Source organism: Idiotropiscis lumnitzeri, chromosome 2, assembly GCF_059441095.1.
Source record: "Idiotropiscis lumnitzeri isolate Australia: NSW breed Sydney's pygmy pipehorse chromosome 2, RoL_Ilum_1.0, whole genome shotgun sequence".
Classification (NCBI taxonomy): domain Eukaryota; kingdom Metazoa; phylum Chordata; class Actinopteri; order Syngnathiformes; family Syngnathidae; genus Idiotropiscis; species Idiotropiscis lumnitzeri.
The window spans coordinates 4,784,108-4,809,544 of NC_142392.1; the positions used below are offsets into that span (position 1 = coordinate 4,784,108).

Here is a 25,437-nt window from a genome sequence, read left to right on the forward strand (position 1 = left end):
GGGCACCGAGAGAAAGCGAAGCAAGGAGGTCTAACTTCCCCCCTTTGACCTCTCATCTGTCATCTGCAATGCGAAAGGCACCCTCCTAATTGGGGGGAAAAGCATTGAGGGGCAGGGGGTGGAGGTTGTTATTCTAGTGTTGGGCGGGTCAGAGGTGAAAAAGGGGAGATCACACCGGTGATTAGCCGCCTTCATGTGTGAGAGTGCACGGCAACGGGGCGCGTGGGGAGGGGGTGTTCGACCGGCCAGCTGGGGTGTAAAATAATTAGACGAGTCAAATCCTGCTACAGTGCCAGTAAGAGTGACACCAGAGGTCAAATGTGGACCCCCCCCATCTGTGAGGGAGAGTCTATCATCTGAGGATCTTGATCTCCTTTGAAGGAGCGTTCAAAGGATGACACTCATGCAACTTTGTTTTGTCTCATTAAGACTTTGAAGTTATTCAGTGCCATTGACGGCTAAAGACGTCCAAGATCCATTTTTTTTTACTCGGCTGGTAGTGGTCTGTGGTTTTCCTTCAAGGTACATTCTGAGGATGTGAAGGTGCACGAGTCCTTCCCCAAACTTTAAAAATGTCAAGGGCATTTAACTCACTCACTGCCATTGACGGTTATAGACGCCAAAAAGTCCATTCATTTTTTTTTCCTGGGCTGGCAGTGAATGATTTAAACGGAACTTTTGAGGTTATCTCCACATGGCCCAAGTCCGGTCCTTGAGAGCTCCTATCCAGCCTGTTTTCGATGTCTCCCTCCCCCAACACACCTGATTCAAATGATCAGGATCGTTATCAGGCTTCTCAGAGCATGCTGATGCGTTGATGATTTGAATCAGGTTTTTATCTTAACCAGGCTATATAGAGGCTCTCGAGGACCAGACTTTGGCACCCCTGCCCTAAAGCCAAAAACTGTCCAGTGTCCCTGGCTTTGCTTCTCACTGGGAATAATCAACCCCAAAAAACAAAACGAGGATAAGGATCTTTGAAATTGTCGCTCAGGATGACAGCAAATTAGCACAAAGTCATCTGGGAGGTGTCAAAACGGACTTGTTAACCTAGCGCTTAACCCTACCAAGTACATTCGGAATGACTGACGTTCTGGAATCCGGGGGGGTCTCGAGTGGGAGCGCAATGGATGGAAGCTAATACTCCCCTTGCTTTGGCGTGTTTGAAAAGAATCACTCCGGCCTCCAGCAACCCCCCCCCCCTCGGCCTACACCCCCAATGGACGCGTAATCAAGCATCAAGACTTAACGTATCTACCTGAGCTTCTGGGCGGGCTAGCATCAGTTCAAAGCGTTGGCATGCGCACCAAAAAAATGTTTTTGGTGTCTGGATTTCTTCTTGAGGCTGATTGACAGGTGTGATGTAAGCATGCCTCTACACCTGCTGGTACTTTCCAACACACATGCTGACCAAAAAGCCAGAAAATCTGAAATGACCTGCACACGTCCTAATGAGCCCTAACCAGGGCGTCTGGCATTTACCGCCAAACCATTCCTCAACCACGCTGGTCTTTCTCGTTCTCTCTTGAGGGCCCTAAGACTGCCGGCCATTAACGGCTCGAGTGTGGATTTCCTGTCAAGTTCGGGTGAGGGACTAACAAAAGTCCCGTATGCTGGTGGTACCTGAACTGGATCGATTCCATCTGCCCCCCCGCCTAAACACACACTTTGCCGGTCTAATATTTGCCCGCCTGGATGAGCACTTTAAGACATTTTTATAACCATCTTCTTGTTCCTATGATACATTTCTGATAGCTCTAAACCGGGTTGAAAATCCCCAAATTTTAGTGCTACAATGATTGATTGGAAGTGAAAGTTTGTTTTCGAGCACTTCCTGCTTATGTGCTTCGGTACCTGAAGGCGTTTTACAACTGGCTGAGGATCTCTGTGTGTAGTGCCAAGTGATCTTTGGCACCGGCCGCCAAGAATCCCATCTGTTTTTCCGCGGCAGCCAAAGTGAGGCAACGGGGACGAACGCACGCCGGATCCTGCTCTTACAATTAAACTTTTTTTTTTTTTTTTTTTTTTTGGCGTCAGGTGCTCCCACGAAGAAATCCGAACACTCGGATTTGCAACCCTCTTTTAGCAAAGTATGTCAACAAGCAGTGTATTCCGATTCATTTGGGTTTTATCTGACTTATAAATCAGCGACAAGACAAAGGGAAAAGTACCTAAGAAGTTTCCAAAAGCCATCCATCATATTTGTATGCATAATTAAGATTGCAACATTTAATCAACATAGTCTTTTTTAAAAAAAAATTTAAAACTGAAATCCATCAAGCGCTCTCTTGTGTGTTCATTAAAACTGTGTCCAAGGGTTCTACAGCCTTTCAAAGTTGAAAAGGCTCTTGAAGAGCCAAGATGACCGTGACAAAACATAACTTTAAAAAATAATAATAATAAATTGTTTTACATTTGGACCCTGGTTGTGTTTGGAGACACTTTTTGCTCGGCAGAATTTGAAGCAAATACATTAAAAAAATAATCATGGCAGCGTGGTTGGGGAGTTACACCAAAAACAAAAAAATAGTAAGAATGAATATTAATGGCATAGTTACCATGGTTTCATTCATCCATTCATGTCAGAAAAAATACTTAACAAAACTCAATTTAAGTATAAAAAATTGTATTCTGTATTTTTTTACAACTAAAATACATTTGAAATAACAATTATTACTTTATTATACTATATTTTTCGCGTCATTTATTAAACCGAGTTTCGATTTTATTTTGAAAGCCAGAACCGGACGTTTCCTTCGCTAGCATGCATTCCAGTGTAATTTACACCCGCTCCAGCCAGGCCCCTCCGATAGAAAAAAGAAGTCTCGTCAAGTGGGCGGGTTGAACCGAGGACGCGCGTGGAAGCTACCAGCGAGTCTTTGAGCGGACGTCGGTCACGCAGGACGTCACATTGAAACATCCCGAAGTGTGTGTCTCAGTCCGCGCAACAAGCTGCCCACGCACACGCGCATCCCGGTCAAGTCCACCATGAGGACGCACGTATGGATTTACCAGGCACTGGTGTGTGCGCTGCTCAGCATGCTGGATGCAGGTAAGACTTGATGATGCCGAACCCTCGGCAACTTTATGCTCGACTCTCCACGCGTGATTTTATATGTGCATGTGTTGATATAATCATTGAAAGTGTGCAGAAAGTGTTAAATCAGCGTTTTTTTCAACCAAGTTCTGCCTTGACTGACGCACGAGTGGGGCATTCTGTTTAATGCGACTTTAAAATAGAGAGATTGTTTTTGGAGCATTTAATACGCTTTTGGCACAAAGATTAAATATTTGCTCTGCCTGCACAGTGAGACCCAGACGAGGCCCTCTTATTTCCGTTTATTTCTCATTGGATGCTCCTGCCAGCGCAGTTTTATGGCACCGCTGAAGTTTATAACGCGTGAGTTTGTTCACATAAAACCTGAAAATTACTCCATTAAGTAAAATCACTTTCCTCTTTTAAATTGTCATGTACATGCCAAAGCAACAGGGGGCGCTGCAGCTTTTAACCGTGATCATTTTAGCCAATCAGAAGCCGGACGAAAGACATTGCACGCTTAAAAATTATGGGGAAATATTGTCGTAAGATATTTTCATCTGGAAAGTAAATTAAAAACAACATGTAGAGATGCATTTTTTTTTTTTTGTGAATGTCAATGTAAAAAAAAACAAAAAAACTTTCTGTATGTCACTGTGGCTGCCTGCCCCTCATACTTAACAATTTAATGCTCTCTTAAATCCCACTGGAATGGAATCCTAATTGATATCATTGATAACAGCTGTAATCTTTCCCACCATTTACTGGCCCGAGCGCAGCCCACCCTCAACGATCCATGCGATTCGCTCACAGCGAAGTGCAGGTTAGGCCTTTGCCGAGTGTGAGGAAGAGCCTAAGAGAAATCTAATTGAGCGGCCTGGCCAGACATGAGGGCTGCAACAACACTGTGATGAGTGCCAGATGTGCTGCACTCGAGCCCAAACATTAATGGCACGTCCAAAGAAAAGAGAAAAAAAAAAAACATTTCCAAGCGACTTTGCTACCACCGCTCGTGTCGCTTGTAAAGTGAGCGTAAGTTGTAACCGTAGCCCGGTTCTGTACGAGGTCGGGCTTTATTCCCGTCGCTTCCCGGCAGGTGGAAATAACCACGGGAGGATTTGGACTTTCAAATGACGCCGGTGTCCTCCTTATGAACCCGCTCATCTGCACACATTGTCTTTGCGCCGCTTCGTTTCATGCGGTTCTCGCTGGAGAACTGTCGGCCGAGGCCTTCGGAATGAAGAAAGAGCGATGGCAATGTTTCAATTCGCTTGTCACTTTTACGGCGTTTACTCGTGCCATGTCTCCTCGCGAGATTTTACGAGGGAATACATCATCCTAAGTACTATAATCGCTTCCAAATTGCCTTCTCACATTAACAAAGTATTTTGTTCCAAAAACTGTAAATTTTGTGGGAATTTGAAGGTGTTCAGGCTGAAAATCCGACTGTTTTCACTCACGGTCAAAGTTTTGCTGCAATTCGAAAGTGCAAAGTTGAGGGTTTTGCTCAAATTCAAATTTCAAAAATGTTTGCGACTCGTGCATGAAGCTGTAGCAAGTAATCTGATAAAATGGATTTCTCCTACTACTTGCGTATTAATGTTGTCATAAAAAGATCCTACTTGCAAAAATGTATGATTTGGACATCATAAAAAAAAAAAAGAAAAAAAAATTCTATTAATATTGCCTAACGATTTAATATGTTTGTCGCGTTGAAAGTTGAAATGCTGAATTTATATTCATGAATTGAAGTTAAATATTTTTTGTTTGTTATTTGAAAACGTACAACCTGCCATTTATTTATTTATTTAATTTTATTTTTAATATATATTTTTTTTTAAATGAATTTTTTAAAAAAAAATTTTTCCAAAAATATTTTCACTTTTAAATTAAATAAAATTATTAAATTAAATTTACAAAATATACTTACCGTTACTTTTATTTTTGCGGGGTGTGTGAAACTACAGATTAAATGAAGTGAAACCAAATTGCAAAAAAAGTCCAACTTTTGCGAGCGAGGCTTAGAAATTTGGTCTTGATTTTGCAATTTCTTTCGCCCATCAGGTGACTGTCGAAAGAGCCGACAGTCCTTGCAGCGCTACGAAAAGTCTGAAAACCACCTGCTGGTCTGTGCCGAATGCCCGCAGTCTCCCGTGGTGCGCAACAGTCGCTCGCAGGAACACTGCGCCCGCAAGTGCAAGAAAGTCAAGAAGCACTTCAACTGCAGGTGAAATGTCGACAATTCCCGTCATTGGTATTTAGTATTTATTTATTTTTTTTTGCAATCAGCCTCTCATCTGCTAACGTCTTCCTGTGTGCAGGGCCTTCAACTTCCACAAACACAACAGGAAATGCCACTTGCTTCCCTTCGACCGCTTCAGCCACGGCGCGCAGAAGCAGGCCAGCGCCAACTTCACGCTGTACGAAAAGAAAGGTAAACAACGTGAAGTTATTCACAACTATTTACGTTTTGGGGGGGGAACACACGAGAAGGTGTCGAAGACAATGTTGACACAACAAACGCGTCGGAAAAGGACACTCGGCGATGACCCTGTAAACAAGCCCGTAAAGAATCTTTGTTTACAGTCGTAGCGCCGTGCAGCCTGTGGAATCTTGAACTTGAGAATTTTGCGGAAACTCCCACTACTCGCTGCTCCGGGGACATTTAATGAAAAAAAACTCAGATTGACCAAATATAGTCAATGCCAAAATGTGATTGGAAAATCATGCGATTTATAAGAATGATCCGATATGACGGGACACTTTCAAGGTGGTTTTTCTCCTCTCTGCTCAGATTACATAAGGGAGTGTGTCATGGGACCCAAGGACAACTACAGAGGGAGGAGGTCTTGGACCAAGTCAAACATAACGTGTCAAGCCTGGTCTGATAATAACATCAATGAACACACGTAAGTACGCCCTTTTTTGTACCTTAAAAATTGTGGGGGAAGTCGCGGCTAGCAGGCAAAATCGGTTTGGATAAGTTTAATGTGAGGGACGTTAGGAAGATCCCCTTTGAGTGCATTTTTCGCAAAACGATTGACCAGGTTGTAGTTACCCAATGCCGCCACAAGGTAGAGCTCATGCGTCATTGAGGCGACATCTTTCGTCATCTTTTTTTTTTTTTTTAACTCCAAATGTGACTTACTAAGTCGGTCTTATATTTACAAACGTTCATAAATATTCCCTTTTTCATACAATCACTCAGAAATTCATGGTTATGTTTGTCGGAAATTGGATTCTCGCGCTCAAGCGGGCTAATGTTCGCGGTGTGTTTATAGTATTACGTAAAAAAAAAAAAAAAAACTTTGACAAAGTTGTAATACTCCATTTTTTTTAACCGAGTCAGTCTTTTTCCAACTACCATGCAAAATCATTCTGCTTTCCATCTTTAAAATGCAGACGTGCTAGCAGGCTAATGCTAACACATCTGCGGGATCTTGGCTTAACTTCTTTGCGTGTTAATTTTAGCCCGGTTGGCTTGATTCCGTGCCAGGTTCTCATCAGCGGTCATCATTAGTTGCATGCCGCAAGGCGACAGTTTTGAAGTGCTTCGTAAACAAAAACGACATTCCGAGCTTGCAAACCTGACGGTAGGTTCCCATCAGTGAAAGGTAAATTTGTTCTCAGCGATGCGTCCAGATGGCAATCAGACGCAGTCGCTTCTGATTTTTGACGGGATTTAGTATCGCCGAGGGTGACCCAACCATTCCGTCAAAGCCCCCGAACTATTATGTTCATGCTTGATCAGACACAACGCCGAACCTGGGTGATTTCCCGCCATGTTTCCGACCAGGAATGTCCTTTTTGGACCTTGCGAATTGAACCGTGTTGTCTGAGGAACTGCGTGTTGACGCCCAGCGCTACATGGAGGGTGAAATATTTTCTGTGCATGTTCGTAACACTCAGCAAATTCACATGGATGCCAGGTGGTCGGCGCTTAAAAATCGTTGGTAAATCAGTCGCCAATAATAAATCGGAATTAAAAATGGATTATGACAGCCCTTTTTTTTGGGAGAGAATTTTTACGGTGATTGTATTTTTTTTAGGTGGCGTTCGCGTCTTTTATTTAATTGTGTGTGTTTTGTTGGCTTTTTATCCTGATTTTTATTCTTTTCAAAGCTAATCCAGATTGACTTCACATTAACCCAGTGTGAACACAATGTGGCTCTGAATTTACTTTTAAACCATTTAACCATGTTAACAATTATTTCTGCTAGCTGCAACAAGCCTGGATTTAATATTATCCAAATTTAGTACCAAACTGCATTTTTTTTTTTTATACGCGTCTCACAAGTTTAAAAAATGTGTCAGAGAAGCTCCGCGCGAAAACCCGTTCATCGATCATCGTCAATATCATTCTCAGCTGTCATTTTCAAAGTCACAACTTGTTTTACCACTGCAGAGGTCGCACTTTATGGAGTATACGGTACGACGAGTCGTAAATATTACCCGTAGTCGCTTTCGCAGGCATGCGTTGCTCTGGCTCGTGCCTTGCCAATGCGTTCAAAGTAAGTAACGTAGCTTATGTCGAACGGGAACCGACTTTGGCAGCCAGATAAATCGAAGGAGGGACTGGCTAACATCTGTTAGCGCAACATCATTACGGCAAAGTCGCGCTTAGTGCGGCAACCTTTTATGGACTCTCGCCACATGCGACCTGTTTTGTGTGGGGTACCGTGTACTACCTTGTAATGTAATTTATTATATACTGGAGTATGACATAAAAACATTGACATTCTAAAGAGGGCTAACACAAAGCAGATGTTTTGGATTCTGGTGCCGCGTCGCTAAACAAGGGTGAAATTTTCGTGGCTATTTTTTTTTTTTTTTTTTTAGCGTGTCTCTCCTTGTTCTGGGTTGACTGATGTCGTGCATTAGTGTCGGAGCTTTATGTAAGCCCCGCAGCATGAAAAGGGGAGGGGGAGCAGGGTTAAAGTAAAGTCCCCCCCGGAGAGGAGTCGTCGCTGAGGGTAGAATGTTCGGACAACCTGCTGACAAGCTGGAAAAACCGAAAAACCTTTCCTGTTTTTTTTTTTTTTTTCCTCGCTTTAGACGTTTATTGTCAATCCACATCATCAAGATATCCCGTTTTCCACACCTTGTCCGTGCCTGGTTCTGGTTCCTGCTATTTCACGGTGGCTTGACCACGCTCGGGGATTACATGAGGCCGCATGCAAAAAAAAAAAAGGGTGCAATCCGGGTCACGACGCCTGCGCTATCACTTGGCGTTCCGTTATTCGACATATTTGAACTCGTTCAGTGCCATTGACGGCTATAAACGTCAAAAAGTAAATTCATTTGAATGAGTGAAAGCTCGAGGATATCCCACGCGAGCGATCCATCCAATCAGGTCGTGCACTTTCCCAGCTGCTTGAGCGCACTCCGTTGACTGAAGTGGGGATTACATTTAAGGGCGCACACACATGCGTGTCACGGCGGGTGATCAATCACGTCACGTTCGACGCCGCCTGTTGCTCGCCGTTCCCGTCGGGCTCCTTCACGCATGAGAGACCAGCGCCGAGTTCGGTAGCGCTCATTAACCAAAGGTATCAATGACTGATTTTGCATTGGATCGAAACCGTTTTTAATCTTGTAGCTGCGACTTTCATGCAAATGGGCTTTGGATTTATTTTGCTAGTTAGCGAGAGCGGAACGCCCTCGTGTACACACCGACCCAGCGGCTCCCTGGGATTTATTTTCGAAGCTTACGGCGCTCTCAACTGCACATTGTGTCTACGTCCCGTTTGTAGGTTTTATCCCGATAGGTACCCGACGCAGGACTTGAGAGAGAACTTCTGCCGGAATCCCAACAACGACCCCGGTGGTCCGTGGTGCTACACCACCGATCCCAACGTGCGAGCCGAGGAGTGCGGCGTGCCGCAGTGCTCGGAGGGTGAGATGTGCCAAATGAAAACTAAAAAAAATGCGGGCTTGTGTTTTACCCCTAAATAAACGCACGGTTGATCGGCTCTCGACAGACGTGTGCATGACGTGCAACGGCGAGGATTACCGGGGCAAAGTTGACCAAACCGAAAGCGGCAAGGAGTGCCAGAGATGGGACTCGACTCGCCCCCACAAGCACAGCTTCCAACCTAAAAAGTCAGTCCACGAATGAAGACAAGAACCAGTCACGGTTGATTTTTAACCGCTGCAGTTCATCTTCTGGTCAGGTTCAAGGACAAAGGCTTGGCAGACAACTACTGTCGCAATCCGGACAATCGCCTTCGTCCGTGGTGCTACACCTTGGATCCGAAGACTCCCTGGGAGTACTGCAACATCACCATGTGTGGTAAGCGCTCCGCTCGCTGCCAATCCTCCTCCATACTTTGTGGACAATTCATCTTGGCCTGTCGCAAGTCTGCAAATAGCCGCTGTTGGGATTCTTTTCGGAGATCAGAGAGCACGAAAGGCGATGGGGAGGCGATGATTTGGGGTTTTAATGAAGGCTTTCTGTTTGATCTTGTCCCCAGTTTTCATGTTGTTTTTCTTGTGGTGGGTGGAATACAATTATTTTACGACGCTATTGTCAAGAGTTATGTTCCCAAGAGGAATCGAATCAAGAAAAGTGCTAGGCAAAATAAGGCTCGGGGGCCGCATCCGGCCCGCTCACGGCCTATGACTGGCCCGCACAGAGACCATAAAGTCAAACGGATCATATGTCGTGCTTTTATTTTCTTCACATATAGTGAACTCTGTATCTTTATATGTCACAGTTAATAATATTGTACTTCACACTTCGATATATTTCGGAGTTCTGCCTTAGAAAAACTAAGGTGCGGTTGGTGCACAAAATGAATGTTAGAAATGTATATTTTTTTTTTAAAATTGTATTTCCTAATTCCAACAATGCATCCCAATTTATTGAAGCGTTCCAGTTTCTCATGAGGCCCCTTTGCAAAATTAATTAGCCACCCCTGAGATTCCAGATTCTCAACCTACTTATTTTTACTATTTTTTTTTAGTTATCAACTAAAACTGGTTTACTAGCTCGCTTGTATAATCATGTTAAAAATACGAATCATGACGCGGTGGTGCGAGTTTGTATAAAAAAAAATATATATATTGGTTAATTTAACTTTATATTAACTTTTTTTTAACTTTTATATTTTTTTGGGTACTTTTGTTTTTTATTACACACTTATTTTGCCATTGTGCTTAATTTTTCAGTGACTCATTATTAGCGTGCCAACAAAAGGTTTTTAAAAGTCATTTGGCATGATGAACTGGTATCACATTGACCTTGAAATGAGCCAGTGGAGTTGTGGGAACATTCGCAACACAAAAGAAAGCGAAAAGATTCCACAGAATTAGTCTCAGTGAAATATGCTCACATACAAAAGGCGAGCATCCTTCTTTGTTTCTGTCCACATGCGTTGACTTAACAGTGCGTCTAATGATTTGCAGGCAGGGTGGGGCATTGTGTCCAGATGTGTGTCTCCCTCACTGGCGGCCCTCGCTCAGATAAAAACCACTGACCTGTGATGCTGCCTGGCATGCGTTGCATCAAGAATCCTTTTTTTTTTTTTTCTCTCTCTCCCCAAACACGACCTCGCCTCCTCCATCTTCTCTCGTCTCATCTGTCAAAGCCTAAAGAAACACAGACCGAAATCCAGGGGGAAGGATTCCACCTGAATGTGTTTAGGATCATTTCGTTGTGAGGATGCTTTCAAAGCAGGGATTCCCACACTGGGACCATCCAAAGTGTCTGATGTCATAAATTTCACGTTTATAACTTTTCAATGTCACAAAACTCTGCCGAGTTAAGTAAGGTTTAAAAGCAGGGGTGGGCAAACTTTTTGATTGGCGGGCCACAATGGTTTCTAAAATTTGACAGAAGGGGCCGGACCAGGAGCCGAGGGATGGAGTGTTTTTGTGACCTCACCTCATCGGAGAAAAAAATAAATAAATTAAATGAAAGTGAACAAAAGATTCACAATATATGTCTTTGACACGCCACAGTATTAAAAAAAAAAAGACGTATTTAGCCGTCAATGGTATTGAATGAGTTGTATTCATTTTACGAGGTTTATTCATTTAATGTTTTTTCAAGTTCGGCGGGCCGGATTAAAACAATTCACGGGCCGCATATGGCCCCTCGGCCGTAGTTTGCCCACACCTGGTTTAAAGGATTAAAATATTCTCCAAAGTCAGGTTGCAGTAAAAGAAAAAAAATGTTTTGACACACAAGACCTCCTTAAAGGTTAAATTGTGGATTTCCCTGCGGGGAAGAATGCCTCGCTCCTGAAATGATAACAGTGGCCACACTGCGTTATAAACAAACGCAATCCAAATGGATTCAAATTCCCAACTGAGAGAAGGATTTTGCGTAAGGTGTTTTTGTTGCGGAAGTCCCAGCGTGGAAGAATGCGAGGCGTCTGTCAGTGCAAGCTTCCGATCAGAACCGTGGGGGTGGTGCGGCTCGCGCGCTACTGTTTTTGATCATCTGTCTCCAGGTTAAACATGGCACATTCTTGCAAGGATTAATATCTTCCTTCTCTTTTTTTTTTTTTTTTTTTTTCAAGAATCCGACTCCAGCGAGGATCCACATGTGAACGCGACGACGTGGTGCGTCCGGGGAAAGGGGCGAGAGTACCGCGGTACCATGAACGTAACTCCCGAAGGGGTGACGTGTCAGCGCTGGGACTCGCAGTTTCCCCACCAGCACTTCTTTCTTCCCGACAACTTCAAATGCAAGTGAGTAATGCGGGCCTCAAACGCCCCCCCCTTGACATCTTGGATTCAGCTACGGCACTCTCTCTCTCTCCAAGGGTCATTTTTTTTCCCTGATTGTTGCCATGCCAAACATAAAAAAAAAATTAAAAAAAACGATTCTTGATTTTAAATAAAATAATTAATGCATTGTGTTTGCTTGGACACCTCCCAAGGGATTTACGCGACAATTTCTGTCGCAACCCGGATGGTTCCGAGTACCCGTGGTGCTTCACCAGCGAGCCCAACCAGCGCCGAGCCAACTGCACGCACATCCCCAGGTGTGACTCCCTGGCCGCCAAGAAGACGGGTAAATAACTCTCAGACATCAGACAACCGTGAGGTCACTCTTACGTGAACAGCCACATGCTTACTTGCGAGGAATCTGGCAACTTTATTTTTTATTTTTTTTGCTGTACCAGCAAAATCAATGCGTTGTTTAAATTCTTTCTCTCATATGGAATGCAGCTATTTTTTTATTTATTTTTTTATTTTTTTGCATTTGTGCATTTTGACGTCTATACACGTCAATGGCAGTGAATGAGCTAATATTGTAAAAAAAAAAAAAAAAGAAATTGCGTCATATGCAACAAAAAAAAACATCGACACCTTTCAATTTCCCCAGCATTCTCGAACGCAGCCTTACGGGTTGCCTTTTAAGCAACGCGCTTTGGAAAGCGCTGTCACTTAGCGTGTTTCTCTGCTTTCTGTCGAAGCGGACCACACGTGCTCTGATTCCATTTGAATGTTTTATTGCCTTTGAGAACCCTCGGCGGACTTTTAAAAACGAGCGCGGCACACCTCATGAGCGAGGCCACACACTCGCGCTCGCTGATTGCAATTAGGCGTCCGTTGGGGGGGCGGGTCAAGGTATTTGAAATAACAAAGTGGCTCGTTCTTCCGTAGAGTGCTACGAGGACAACGGGGAGGCGTACCGGGGCACCTTAGCCGTCACTCGCTCGGGGATTCCTTGCGCCAACTGGTCACTTCACATTGACAGGTAAGAACAGTGGAAATGAATTAATGATTTTTTTTTTTCAAATTCACGCTAAGCAGTCGAGTGCATTGTCATTCAAATCAGAGAAATGTGCTCATACGGCACGCAGATGTTGGCTCGTAAGCAAAAACGATGCTACCAGCATTTGGTCGACGAAACACTGGGAATGTTTCCTCGAGAGATGGGAGAACATTCCTTACCGATAACCGATGTGTTTGTTGACAAGCGGACAAGCCCCGCCCCCTTTTGTCCATGTGAAAGTCCTTTTCGATTGAATGGAGCGAAGCCGTGAAAACAAACGGCAAAAAAAATTAAGAAATAAATCTGCGGAAATCAGGGGTTCCTCAGGGGTCACTACCAAGCCCAATTATTATTCCTGACACTTCCAGGTTGGAATGGCTTCATTTACCGGAATTTTAAAAGCCAAAACGGCACGGGAAGATGGACATGTTCCAGAGCAGACCCCTGACCCGTGGGAAGTGCTTGGCGCGGGGTGGGGGGGCAGATCAAAGCCAATCAGCTCCCCTCGCCAGCCAGTCTAGCCCGGCTTGAGGTGAGGGGTCGTCCCGAGGAAGAAGAAAAAAAAAAAAAAAAAAAGACACCACGGCTTGTTTAACATTCTCCTGGGAAGTGAAATTATCTTCACCTCTTGACAAATTGCCGCGCTTCTGTGAGCGCTAATGGCTTTTCAGGGATCCTCGAGAACAAGGTTTGCGCGCTCCTCGGATGGGAATTTCTCCAAGTGCGCGCCGTGGCGGACGTGGCTCCTGGCGGTCTGAGAGTGCATACTTTCAAAGTCCCAAGAGCGCTGTTGGCCAAACGCGCCGTTTCCTTGTACGGGCGCGGCGCAGTCGTTGAAATGTGACTTTTTGCGCCCCCGTGGTGGCCACTCGGTGTGTGTGTGTGTGTGTTGTGATATCCCCCGTTTTTCCAAATAACAAACAGAACATGAGCATCTATATTTGTGTGTTTTACAGCGGGGATTCTCACTCTACACTATCCCATGTAGGGCTGGACAAGAACTACTGCCGGAACCCGGACCGGGACAAACACGGCCCCTGGTGCTACACTGACCCCAACACTCGCCTGGCTTGGGACTACTGCAAACTGAAGCACTGTGAGTGGATGACGCGTCTTCTTTTGTGTTGTTGTGAACTGGAGACGCCCTCGACCACCTCCAATTTTTCCGCTTGGCCCAGCATCGTGCCTGTTGGCTCAGGGGTGGGCAAACTTTTTGATTGGCGGGCCACAGTGGGTTAAAAAATTTCACAGAGGGTCCCAAACCAGGAGCAAATAGATGGAATGTTTTGGTCACCTCACCTAATCAAAGAAAAAAATAATAATTATTTTAAATGAAAGTGAAAAAAATATGTCTTTGACACCTCACAGTATTTAGAAAATAAAACATTAACAAGATTTATTCATTTAATTTTTTTCAAGTTCGGCGGGCCGGATTAAAACATTTAACGGGCCGCATGTGGCCCCCGGGCCGTAGTTTGTTGCCTCGTTGCTGGTTTTGGATTATTTACTCGTCACTTTGACATGCGACATGCCCGCAACCTCCACAAGCACGCCGCCGTATCTCTCGTCAGCTCGGAAAGCTTCTCCGCCTTAGCAACAGTAACTAAGGGAAAGGTCAGTGATGTCATTCGGCCTCAATAGGAACGAACGACGTGCCTTCGTGGGAACACGCCAGCAAAACCCTTCAAGGGACGAACAAATCGCACAAATCCGCCTTTTTGGCCTCGGTGCCAAACGTTTGATCTGTGCTCGATCGGCACGTTGGCTCCCAAAAAGCTCACAAGCCCTCTGTTGCTGGGATTGGGAATGTGAGGAATGCGCAAAAAATAAAGAACAAGCCGCGTCGGGGGGGGGCGGTTATGTTACCTTTCTAGCACCTGGCTCATTACGGGCGAAAGCAGATATGGGTCGCTGATGGTGTTACGAGTCGCGTCTTGCGCTGAGCGGCTTCCTCTGGGAAACCGGAAGTTGTTCTTGTGTGCGCTCTGCCATCCTCCTGATGTTTACAGTCCGCTAGCCAAGTACACTGTACACCCCGCTCACTGCCAAGAATGCGAACAATGTAGCGCGCAACGCTACTTGTCAGTCCAACTGTCACGAGCGACACCTCCGAGCAGCAGATAACATCGACGATCGTGTCAAAGTTGAATAATTTATCGCGTGGATTTGGAACCATTTTGCTTTCAGTCAGAGTGTCAGTTGTGAACTTTTTGTTGCGGTGCGGTGGAAGCAGCAAACCTGTAAAGGGGCGTAATTAATTCAAGCCCGACTGGGTTGCTGACAAAATGGGCTGCTGGGGAACTCAATTGTGATTTTGTGCTTGGGAAAAAAAAAATGTCACTGTTAAATTTTGGAACGCGACGAGTAAGTAATCAATACATAAATACATAAAATGTGTAAAATCATGAATTCAATTTGTTTTTATTCCCTGGGTTGCTGACAAAATGGGCTGCTGGGGAGCTCAATTGTGATTTTGTGCTTGGGAAAAAAAAATGTCACTTTAAATTTTGGAACGCGACGAGTAAGTAATCAAAACATGAATACATAAAATGTGTAAAATCATGAATTCAATTTGTTTTAAAACTCTGGTGGGAATTCCTAATCCCGACTCTTCTTCATTTGCTTTGTTCAGGTGATTCCACGACATCCCCGCCTCCAAACGGTGAGTATTTTTTTTTTTGCGCCTTTTCCACTCGCTTTACGGCACACGTGATGTGAACTTTTACCTCGCGACATCCAGCGACGCAAACGCCGCCCGGCCCGGCTCCGACCGTCCCCAAGATCTCGTGCTTCGTTCACATCACCACTCGCATCGTCGGGGGCCATCAAGTGCGAGGAGCAGATGGCAGCTGGGTCGTCAGCATCCAAAGAGAGTGAGTTGTCATTTTTTTGGACTTCCTGGGAGAGTTAAGAAAATTTTTTTTTATCTTATGTTATTATTTTTGTTGTTGTAGAAAGATCCATTTGTGTGGAGGTTCTTTAATCCGAGAAGATTGGGTGTTGACGGACCAGCAGTGCTTCACATCCTGGTATGGACTTTCTGATATTTTCACTTGAACATGAATTAAAAACTGTGTCAATTGTTTTTTGTTTATTGAAATATCACGTGATGAGTTTGCCATTTTCTTTTTTGAATTATGCTGTATATTAAAAAAATAAATAAAATAATAATAATTATGTTTTGCTTTTGCCAGGCTGAAGTGTTTTACCTTGACGCTGCAAAAAATCTGACATTTATTTTGCAACAGTCTTAAATATAAATTGCTTTTTGTGTCACACATTTGGGTGGTCAAAAGTTGCCGGGCAGATTTCAGATAGCATCACTTTTACATTTTAAAAGAAAAAGATTACATGATTTACAGTAATGCATTTTTTTCATACATTTTTGTTTGTTTTTTTAAGATTATTATTATTATATTTTTTGGATGGATTAATTAACATATTTAAATGTTTGCTGACTTGATTTAATTAATTTATTGAAACCTGTTTGAATATATTTATTGAGTGATTTATTTATGTATTTTTTTATTAATAATTTGTCGTATTATGTCAGTTAATTGTGTCATTTTACTTTTATTTTATTTATAGTTTTATTTATTATGTTAGTCGAAGTAATTAAAATAATAATATTAGATTTTTTTATATTGATTTTATTGATGTACTGAGTGAGGTAAATTATTTTCTCCTATTATTTATTGAAGATAACCACTGTTGTATTTATTGTTTTATTTATTAGATAATTTAACTTCATTAATGTAATTTCAAAAATGCGCCCGAAAGAAACTTGTTTTCCATTTTTCTTTCCCAGCGTTCCTGACCTGAGGGAGTACAGCGTGCAGGTGGGTTTGCGCCACCTGAACGAGTCGTGGCGTCACCCCAGGCTCGGAATTTCTCGCCTTATCTGCGGCCCGGAGGGATCCAACCTGGTCATGCTGAAACTAGCCGAGTGAGTTGCCAACATTCCTCCACGCGAGCGCCATTTTCAATCCACGTGGCGCGACTGTGATTGATTCCCGTTAATAGCCCCGCGCCCGTGTCCGAGGGCGCCGCCACCATCCATCTCCCCGTCAAAGAATGCCACATCGCCGAGGGCACCAACTGCACCATGTACGGATGGGGCGAAACCAGAGGTAATTTGTTTTTATTTTGCTTTGAAAAAACAAAAGCCTTCAGGCAACCGCTGTACTTTTTGCCGCAAAGATAGGGAACGGGAGCAGGCGCTGAACGCCGTGACCATGCCGATTGTGGACGACGACAAGTGTTCCCGGATTAAAGGCGACGCCGGAGAGAGCAGGATATGTGCTGGAGGCAAGAGAGGAGAAGGCGTGTGCGAAGTAAGGGATTTTTAATTTGCTTGTTGCTAGGCAGATTTCGGAGATGAATTTATACTTTGAATCACAACTCTGTATGATGTATAAAAAAAATGTCTCATCCTGACACCGCTTTCCTTTCCTTCCGCCAGAAAGACAACGGCGGTCCGCTGGTGTGCCGCGAGCGAGAACGCCGTGTGGTGGTGGGCGTTAGCATCCAGCGCACCAAGTGCGCGTCGTCGCGCCCGGCGCTCTTTGTCAACGTGGCGTTCTACTCGCAGTGGATTTACAAAGTCTTCAAGCTTTACCCCAGCCCCGACACGAACTGACCGACGAAAGCTGGAGAAGGGGGGAAAAAAAACAAAAAAAAACGAACCACTTGCGAGGAGGATGTGTTTTTTCAGGGAAAAAAAAATAATAATCGCCGACGACCAAATGGAATTTCCACTATGCAAATGAAGATTGTGTGAAGCGAACCGTGACTAAGAATGGTCTCCTGGAATTTACTTGAATACTCGGACCATGGCCCGTAGAGGACGAGAAACTTCGGCGGCCGATTGGATGCTGCTTTCATGCTCTGAGGTCTCGTGCTAATGCCTGTAGCATGAGCGAGCGGCGGCCCTCGCCAAGGCAAACACGCCTCCGCTTTCTGGAGGGAACCGCCGCGGCCCCTGGTGGGCCGTGTGCGGTCACTCGGATATTTTTCTCTTTCACGCAAAGTGAAGCCTTATGTACATAGTGGGACGGATTTTAGGGCGCGAGTTTATGGGTCTCATAGATCCCACTTCCCTTCCCATCACTTCTTCTCACCGCTAATGATGTTTGATATATTTAAAAGAGAGAGGTAGCTTGGCTGTATTTATTGTCGACTGCGGTCCAAATGGTTTTGGAATTAATTAAGAGCAGATGAGCACAAAAGAACCACAAAAAAAAAAAAAAAAAAGAAAATCTGCAGCCCGATGGTTTGCTGGCTAAATGAAGACATTTTTGGCTCGAGGCAGTGTCAGTTTGATGATTATTCATCCTTCTTCGGTTTTGGACGATTTGCTTCTGCACCCAAAAAAAAAAAAAAAAGGCAAATTATTCATGTCATGGAGCATTTGAATGCATTGAGTTGAACATGTCAGCTATGCAAAAAGTAATTCAGAACATTTAATTATGATTTTTTTTTTTTATTAAATTAGAGCGTGATCGATTCATCGGCCAGCCAATTTAATTGGCCGCTATTGGCTCTTTTTAAATAGATCCAAAAATGATCAATGATCAAAAATGACATTCAAGAATTGGCAAACTAATGGTGCGATTTTGCTGATTTTTATTTTTCTGTGTAGTAAAGTTAAAAAAATACGAAAATATTGTAAAACTGTTAAAAGCACTATTGTTATTATTATAAAGATAAAAAATAATTATTTTATTCATTCTATATTTTTTTCAATTAATCGGTCCTTTAATTGGTTCTCGTAATTTTGTTCTGCCAAATAAAATACGCATTAAAAAAAAACAACACATCCCGATCGGTCAGGCCCTAATAAATTCCTCAACTGACGGTGGCTCAATCCAAATATTAAACCCATTTTTTTTTTTTCTTCTTATATATGTTCATTTTTTTACCAACTCTTATTTAATTGACTGACATTGTACATAGCCCTTGTGTAAATTTTTGTAAATATCACATGGTAATATTTTTTAACTTCACAGCAACTGGCTGAATTTATTTTTTATAAAGTCTATCGAAGCTGCTATTTTGGGCCCTATGACTTTTTGGTTTTGTCTTTTGTTCCGCTTTATTATTCCCATTTGAATAAAACTGAGAAAAAAACAACAACTTGTTGCCGTGGGACACAATTGCCTCTTGCTGGCATGATTTATTAAATGACATGACATTTTGCAAATTGCTGAAACTAATCTTAATATTTTTTCTGTTTGGTTGAAGGAAACTCATGGATCGCGACGACAAATGTGAAATATGGACGCGGCTTTCAGGTTACTACTTTTGTCTTTATCCAAAGAACACCAAAAACGGTCACACCTCATTCCCTTCACGCTAGCGTGTGCACATGTCATTTACTTCGGCGTATGATCCGTGGCGTTATGATTGGCGGGCTACCGTCTTTGGATGTTAAACGTGCTGTTGACGCGCTCGTCCGGTCGTTCAGCCGTGTTTTATTACCATCATTTACGTTAATAAATCTCAATTCTTTAAAAACAAAAAAGTGGCTGTGATGGTCTTGAAGTGAAATTTCAAATTCCAACAACTTTTGACTTCAATCACTGCAAAATGATGGAGGCAGATCAATGTTCTTCCTGCAGGTGGCGCTCCAGGTTAAGTCCAGGCCTTATCTTGTGCACTGTGATGATAGTTCAACATGGAAGAGGTGAAGTTGAAGTCGGCGCTGCTGTCGCACGTCCTGACACCTTTGTCGTGCTGCTGGTGAAGCGGGATGACCCCGGAGGGATTGACGGCGATGCACGTGGAACCTGACGACGGGTTTCCCAACAAAGGAGGTTAGCGGCATAGCTTCATGCTAACACACAATGAGAAACGACATAGACAGGCTAACGGATAACATCGACGTGATGGATATTTGAGCACGAGGAGCAACACATGTTAAAAGATAAAACTGACAATCATAGGCTGATATGAATCCTTTGAAAAATGACAAAAAATACTTTGTGTCTGCATAACTGTGTTATACTGCCCCCAAGTGGCCAAGTTGCTCACAACAACAGCAAGCTCTGTTTACAAGTACAGATTTACCATATTAAGAAACACATGACTTTTTTTTTTTTTTTTTTTTTTTTAGGTGGGATGGTTGGATTTTACTTGAGACTAGAGTTTATTTGGATATTTGAATAATAAATAATAATTCATGAATTAAGGGCCGAACTTCAAATTTGGGTCATAGCAATAAATCTGTTTCGCACAAGCTTTATTGGTCAAACTTAAAAACAAACTGAAAATATCTAATGTGCCCTAAAAAAAAGTAGTCATTCAACCAAAAATTTGCAGTGGGTCAGCGTTGCGTAATGAACATTTTACTGAAATCATTTTTTTAAATACAGTTTCTTAATTTTTTTTTTTACAGTTTAGGCATAAAACCCATCTTATTTTTTTGGAAAACCTAGTTCTACTACCCCACTGTATCTAAAATGAAATTTCTGTTTAATTAAATTTCTGCAACCATGTTCTGCAAGACTTTGGCTTTTTTTAATACTCATTTCTATTTACAAACCTGTGGAACCAGTCGGGAACATCCGATATGTGCTGTAGTACGACGATGGTCCTGCCGTCATCTGCCAGCACAATGAACAGCGTAAATGTTTCAAGTGTGTGCTATCAATACTAGAATTTTTTTTTTTTTTGGTATGTGTGTGTGAGGTACTACCTGTTGCGTTTGGATGCGCTCTTGCACTTTTGGATGTACGGCCGCTAGGAAGGACAAAATACTTGAGCATCCCGCCCTGCATTTTTTTATTGCGATTCAACTCACTTACTTTGTTGGACTTCCCGCCTCCATTTGGCACGTCTGTTTGAGAACCACACCTTTTAGCGGAGACACAGGAAAGGAAGTTCAGTTGGGAATTCGTGACTTGCCGGGAAGATTTTCTTCTCGTACCTTGATGGTGTCCTCGCGAAGTCGGATCCGGGCTGAGAGTTTCTCTCTGGTGTAGACGTCGGCGTACTGGCTGTGGGAAAACTCTGAAGTCCAAACAGTTGCAATACTCAAGAAATTCTTCCTTTTTTTTTTTTTTTGTCGAATTTTTGTAATTTATTGTTACCTTCTTCCAAGACTTTGCTCTGCTCCGGAGTGAAGGTGGTTCGGATTCTCTGCTGGTCGACTTTGAGATTGGGCCCACTGGCTTCGTCTTCTGTGGCGGTGTAAAAACCTGCTCAAAAATCAGGTATACTCTGACAAATTGCAAACATTTGCGACTAAAGGACACACCGGAAAAGTTTTATGTTTACTGTAATAGCACATTGATGACGACAAAGGGCTACTTTTGTCTAAATGTCGCTCCTCGTTCTCTTATGTTGTAAATAAAGCAATAAAACTAAAACTAATAAAAAGTCAAGTCAAACTAATTATTTTAGAAATACTCTAAAATTAATTGAATTTCCAAAACTAAATAAAAATTTAAAAAATAATATTACTCTCGTGGTAACTTACTGTGTTTACCCCTAAAATGTGCGTCGCTCCATGGTCCCTGCTCCAAGGGGATCCTCCTCAAAATCCGGTTTATGGAGGACACCTTACCAACCACAAAACGTATTCAAATCCATCTAAAAGTCCTTAAAAAAAAATAAAAAAAATCCAAATTCCCGTGACTTACGCTGGGCACTCTGGAGGCCTTGCAGCTCCGGGCGGCCAGCAGGCTTTTCCTGATCTCCCAGGCGAAAATGGACGGATTGTCCCGCTTGTGCTGGACGATGGCGGCGATGACGGCGGGTGTGAGGAGCCGCGGCCGGCTGCCGCCGATCGTCTTGGGCTGAACGACACCGGTGAGGCGGTAGCGGCTCAGGATCTTACTCACACAGCCTGTGGACACCTGGACAAGACGCCAGTTTCTCTAAATTTGGCCAAATCAATTACAGTTACTACAAAGAAATTAACATGAACTACTGCCTCCTTTTGACACGGTCTAAAAATCATTAAAGGGGTGACCTTTTTTTTTTTTTTATCTCACACTGGATATTAACAAACTAAAACTAATGCTAAAACTAATAACTACTAAAACTAAGCATTTAAAAATACAAATTTGCTCTAAAAATTAATTAAAACTAAATCAATTTAAAAACAAACGTCAAAACAAAATAAAAACCTAAATAGAATTAAAAATTCTAAAAAAAAATGATAAGCCTGCCGGAAATACCCGCAGGATCCTGGAGATCTGACTCGGTCGCACCCCTTCCGAGGCCAGCTCCACCATTTTCCTCCTCTTGGAATCCGGGAGCGGTCTGCCGTTCAGGAACATCCCGCCCAGTTGATTGACGCTTCCACCTCCTGTTCCCCAAAAAAAAAAAAACAACAATCAACTCCCTTGAAAAACCACCTTCTCCAAATTTGAATCAACCTTGATTTGTCTGCTCCAAATACGTCCCGCACATCCTGCGATGAGGTGGAGGTAACTTGTGGCACTCGTGACGCCGCCTCAGCTCATTTATAGCTGGCGTGTTCGTGACGTGGGTGCACCTGTAATGTCAATATTGGCTATTTCAATACGGAGGGTGGGCGGGGCTACGTTCTATTCGATTGGATGGTTCAACTGAGCAAAAATGTCAGCTTGAATCTGCAAAATGACCTTTGATGAGTTTTTTTGTCTTCCCCAGCCCCCCCGTAAATGGTGCAATTATTTGGAGTAAAATGATTTTTTTTTTATTCGGCAACGCAAGGCGTGTCAACTTATTTATATGGCACATTTCAGACCCACACACACACGAAAAAAAAGTTTGTAAGCATTTTGTGGCTCAGTTCAGTTCTGTTGGCAACTTTTGTGTGCAGCATCACAGCTAAATGCCGCTTCACCATGTTTGCGTTACCTAACCCTAAGAAATTCTTCGGTGCTTTTAAAAATGAAAAAAAAAAAGATTTTACAATACGTAGGTTTAAAATGACAAAATAAGAATTTTTATTTTCAAAAATGCACCTGCCTTTTTTTTCCACTTCATTTTTTTAATGGTGGACATTGTGCAATTAAGTGAGTAAAAAAAAAAAAACATACATTCCATCTGCACCTTTTTCAACGTCGATAAGTATTATAATCTGCACCTAGTAAAAAAAAGTGCTACAAATAAGGACTATGACGTGTGGCTGCTGATTGGCTGTAGTTGAATGCGCAAATGGTGCCTTCAGGATCCCTTGGAAAAATAACTTTCCCCCACATATATGACACATGTCAAGGGGGCAAACGACATATTTCCAAGGTTCCAGCGTTATGAAATGTTAATGTCCTTTCAGGGGTGGTTGGTCACATGACCCTCGCATCCTCTTCCCACGTGCTGCGTTCAAGTGTGTGAAGATGAAGCAGCGGCAGCAGCAGCAGGAGGAGGATATCCATAAAGCAAACATTTGGAAATGTGCCCCAAGGACGAGTGCCATATGGTAAAGTGCTTTTGATCACTCGTAAATCCACCCCGGAGTAGCTTTATTACATTTCCCCTGCGAACGTCAACAAATCGGGACGGAGGAGGGCCAACGCGCGAGGGCACCTCGCTCGTGGGGGGCCCAAAATCACCCTCACAGATGTTCCTCACGCTGCCCGCCTGATAAAATGTGCTGTAAACGTCACCAAGGGAAATATTTGACGAGCAAATATTAGTCCATGCATGCGCGCCGGGGACTGTGCGGGGGAGGGAGGGGGGAAGAAAAAACACGCGTGGCGCGGTGGTGGCGAGACTTTGGGAAGCCTTGTTTGGTGACTAATTGAATATCATTAGTTGGGTCCACACAGATGGAAGTGCGTGATGATTTTCAAAAAAAAAAGAGCCATATGGCGCAAATTATACATTAACCACCTGTGTGTGGACACGCACACGCTTCCTCCGTTGTGTGTGCGTGGAATGGATTCGAGCCAGTTTGGATCTCCTTGCCAACCAGCGTGCCTCCAATCAGGTCAGCCATTTCTTTGATTACACGCGGTCATTGATTTATTAACTTTTACTGCGTGGCGTGTGCGCGCGCCCAATCCCACGCACGCGCGGCTGTTTGGTTCGGGAAGCTGCGCCTCGCCTGTGCGTAAACTTAAACCAGGCTTGGATTGTTCCACTTTGAGGGGCTCCAGCGTGGCCCCAAAATGGAAAACGTTCGAATGACGCGTGCAGGGTGGTTGTTTGGGGGGGTTGACACGTAAATTCACGTCGATTGTGCCAAGGAAGTGGCGGGAAATGAGTCGAAATCGTCCGCGTAAAAGGCGAGGAAAAGCTCGCCCATGCGCGCCACGCTGGGAGGACTGTGCGTAAAAGGAAAGTGCTTTCAATTTTCCAGTATCTTTTTTTATGTGAAAATAAACCGAAATGCAACATAAACACGCTTTAAGTCGTGTATTGTGTTCGTAGCCATCAATGTTGAGCTTTTATGCTGACGAAAAAAGATGAATAATTGCCAGGAAATGTCATGCTTGTTTTGTGTTTACAAATGCCTTTCAATGCTCTCATTCGCCAAGTTGTTCCAAAACTTTTGTCATGCAAGTGTCATAATCGAAATAAACGTGACCATTATCTAAACAAAGCATTTACTATATTGGATTTTTTTTCTCAAGTGTCTGACTTGCACAAAAGACATTTAAAGTCCATATCAGAACTCGTAGTCATTAACTCTCTAACGACTTTCTTTTGACTTGCATTTGAACCCAACATCTCATTTTATACATGTATATACTGCATTGGTTTTTGGTGGCAGTAGCAGTAATTTCGTTTTGAATTTTTTTTTTTTTTAAATCTTGTTCATAAAAATAAATGATTTAGATATGTCCCTTGGGTGTTGCATCTTCCTTTCACACAAATCCCTTCTCATTCCCAACTAAGAGATCCTAAATGTGGTTTGTTTTTCCACGTTTACACTTTGGTGACGTCATCAGAACTACCATGCAATTTATATTTGGGTTTTGTGAACCTTATAATAGTTTTCTGTGAAACATCTTCAGGAATTTCCGCTGAATCAGATTTGTTTTACTGTTATATTTACTGGAGTTTCTATTTAGTCATATATATTTTTAAATAATCATTCCGGTATAGGGCATGCTACTTTTTAGGTGATTGTAATGTATTTAAAAACGCAGAATTTAATAAAATTATATTTTCTGTTTGGGATTCGCACGTGAACACCCCATAAACAATGTAAAAGTTATAGCTTTCTTTGGTTTAAAATTCCAATATCAGATGTTTTCGCCGAGTAAGATAAAAAATAATGACAATATTTACTTGAAACAAATTTCTAAATGAAGCGAAGATTGTGAACGGCATGAACATCATGTTTCAATAATTAATAACAGTTTAATTAGAGTTGCAGTCCAAAATTACCATTATTTAATGAACAATTTAATCCAGAAATATTCAGGGGTTTCGTCAACGCATTCAATAAATTATTTGGGCGTTTCTCTTCAAGAAAGAGGAAGATTCCGACGGATCTGAAAGCCGCCGACAAGTTCCCGCTGTAAGTCTCGCGAGGTTTCGGACTACTGTGTGCGGAAGTTGCAGGGCAAGAGTTACCGCGAGAAATTGTTGTTCTCGCGAGGCTCTGACGTGAGATGTGGAATTAGTTGCGTATACAGTCGTTTTTATTCGTTGCTGTTGTTTTGCTGCTACGGTGAGTTGAAAAAATGGTTTTGTAACACATCTTTTTTTTTTCATGAGTTTGTTTTAA

General features: G+C 42.9%; 2 protein-coding genes across 2 annotated transcripts; one reads left to right on the plus strand and one right to left on the minus strand.

Annotated features, from left to right (window-relative positions):
• Window positions 1-2,519: 2,519 nt before the first annotated feature.
• hgfa (hepatocyte growth factor a) lies at window positions 2,520-19,319 on the plus strand. The gene is made up of 18 exons (XM_088288664.1): window positions 2,520-3,052; window positions 5,102-5,264; window positions 5,359-5,471; window positions 5,832-5,946; window positions 8,791-8,933; window positions 9,019-9,139; window positions 9,211-9,329; window positions 11,563-11,734; window positions 11,926-12,059; window positions 12,656-12,749; window positions 13,724-13,863; window positions 15,400-15,429; window positions 15,508-15,640; window positions 15,722-15,796; window positions 16,576-16,713; window positions 16,791-16,897; window positions 16,968-17,101; window positions 17,230-19,319. Exons 1-18 carry the CDS (start codon window positions 2,989-2,991, stop codon window positions 17,404-17,406), a joined length of 2,172 nt encoding a protein of 723 aa, XP_088144790.1. The 5' UTR covers window positions 2,520-2,988; the 3' UTR covers window positions 17,407-19,319.
• pax4 (paired box 4) lies at window positions 18,822-22,184 on the minus strand. Its single transcript, XM_088287890.1, has 10 exons — window positions 22,151-22,184; window positions 21,950-22,080; window positions 21,410-21,625; window positions 21,247-21,328; window positions 20,858-20,968; window positions 20,695-20,777; window positions 20,573-20,621; window positions 20,464-20,507; window positions 20,311-20,371; window positions 18,822-19,555 (listed from the first exon to the last, which is right to left on the minus strand). The coding sequence occupies exons 1-10, from the start codon at window positions 22,182-22,184 to the stop codon at window positions 19,401-19,403; spliced, it is 966 nt and encodes a 321-aa protein (XP_088144016.1). The 3' UTR covers window positions 18,822-19,400.
• Between the last annotated feature and the right edge of the window lie 3,253 nt (window positions 22,185-25,437).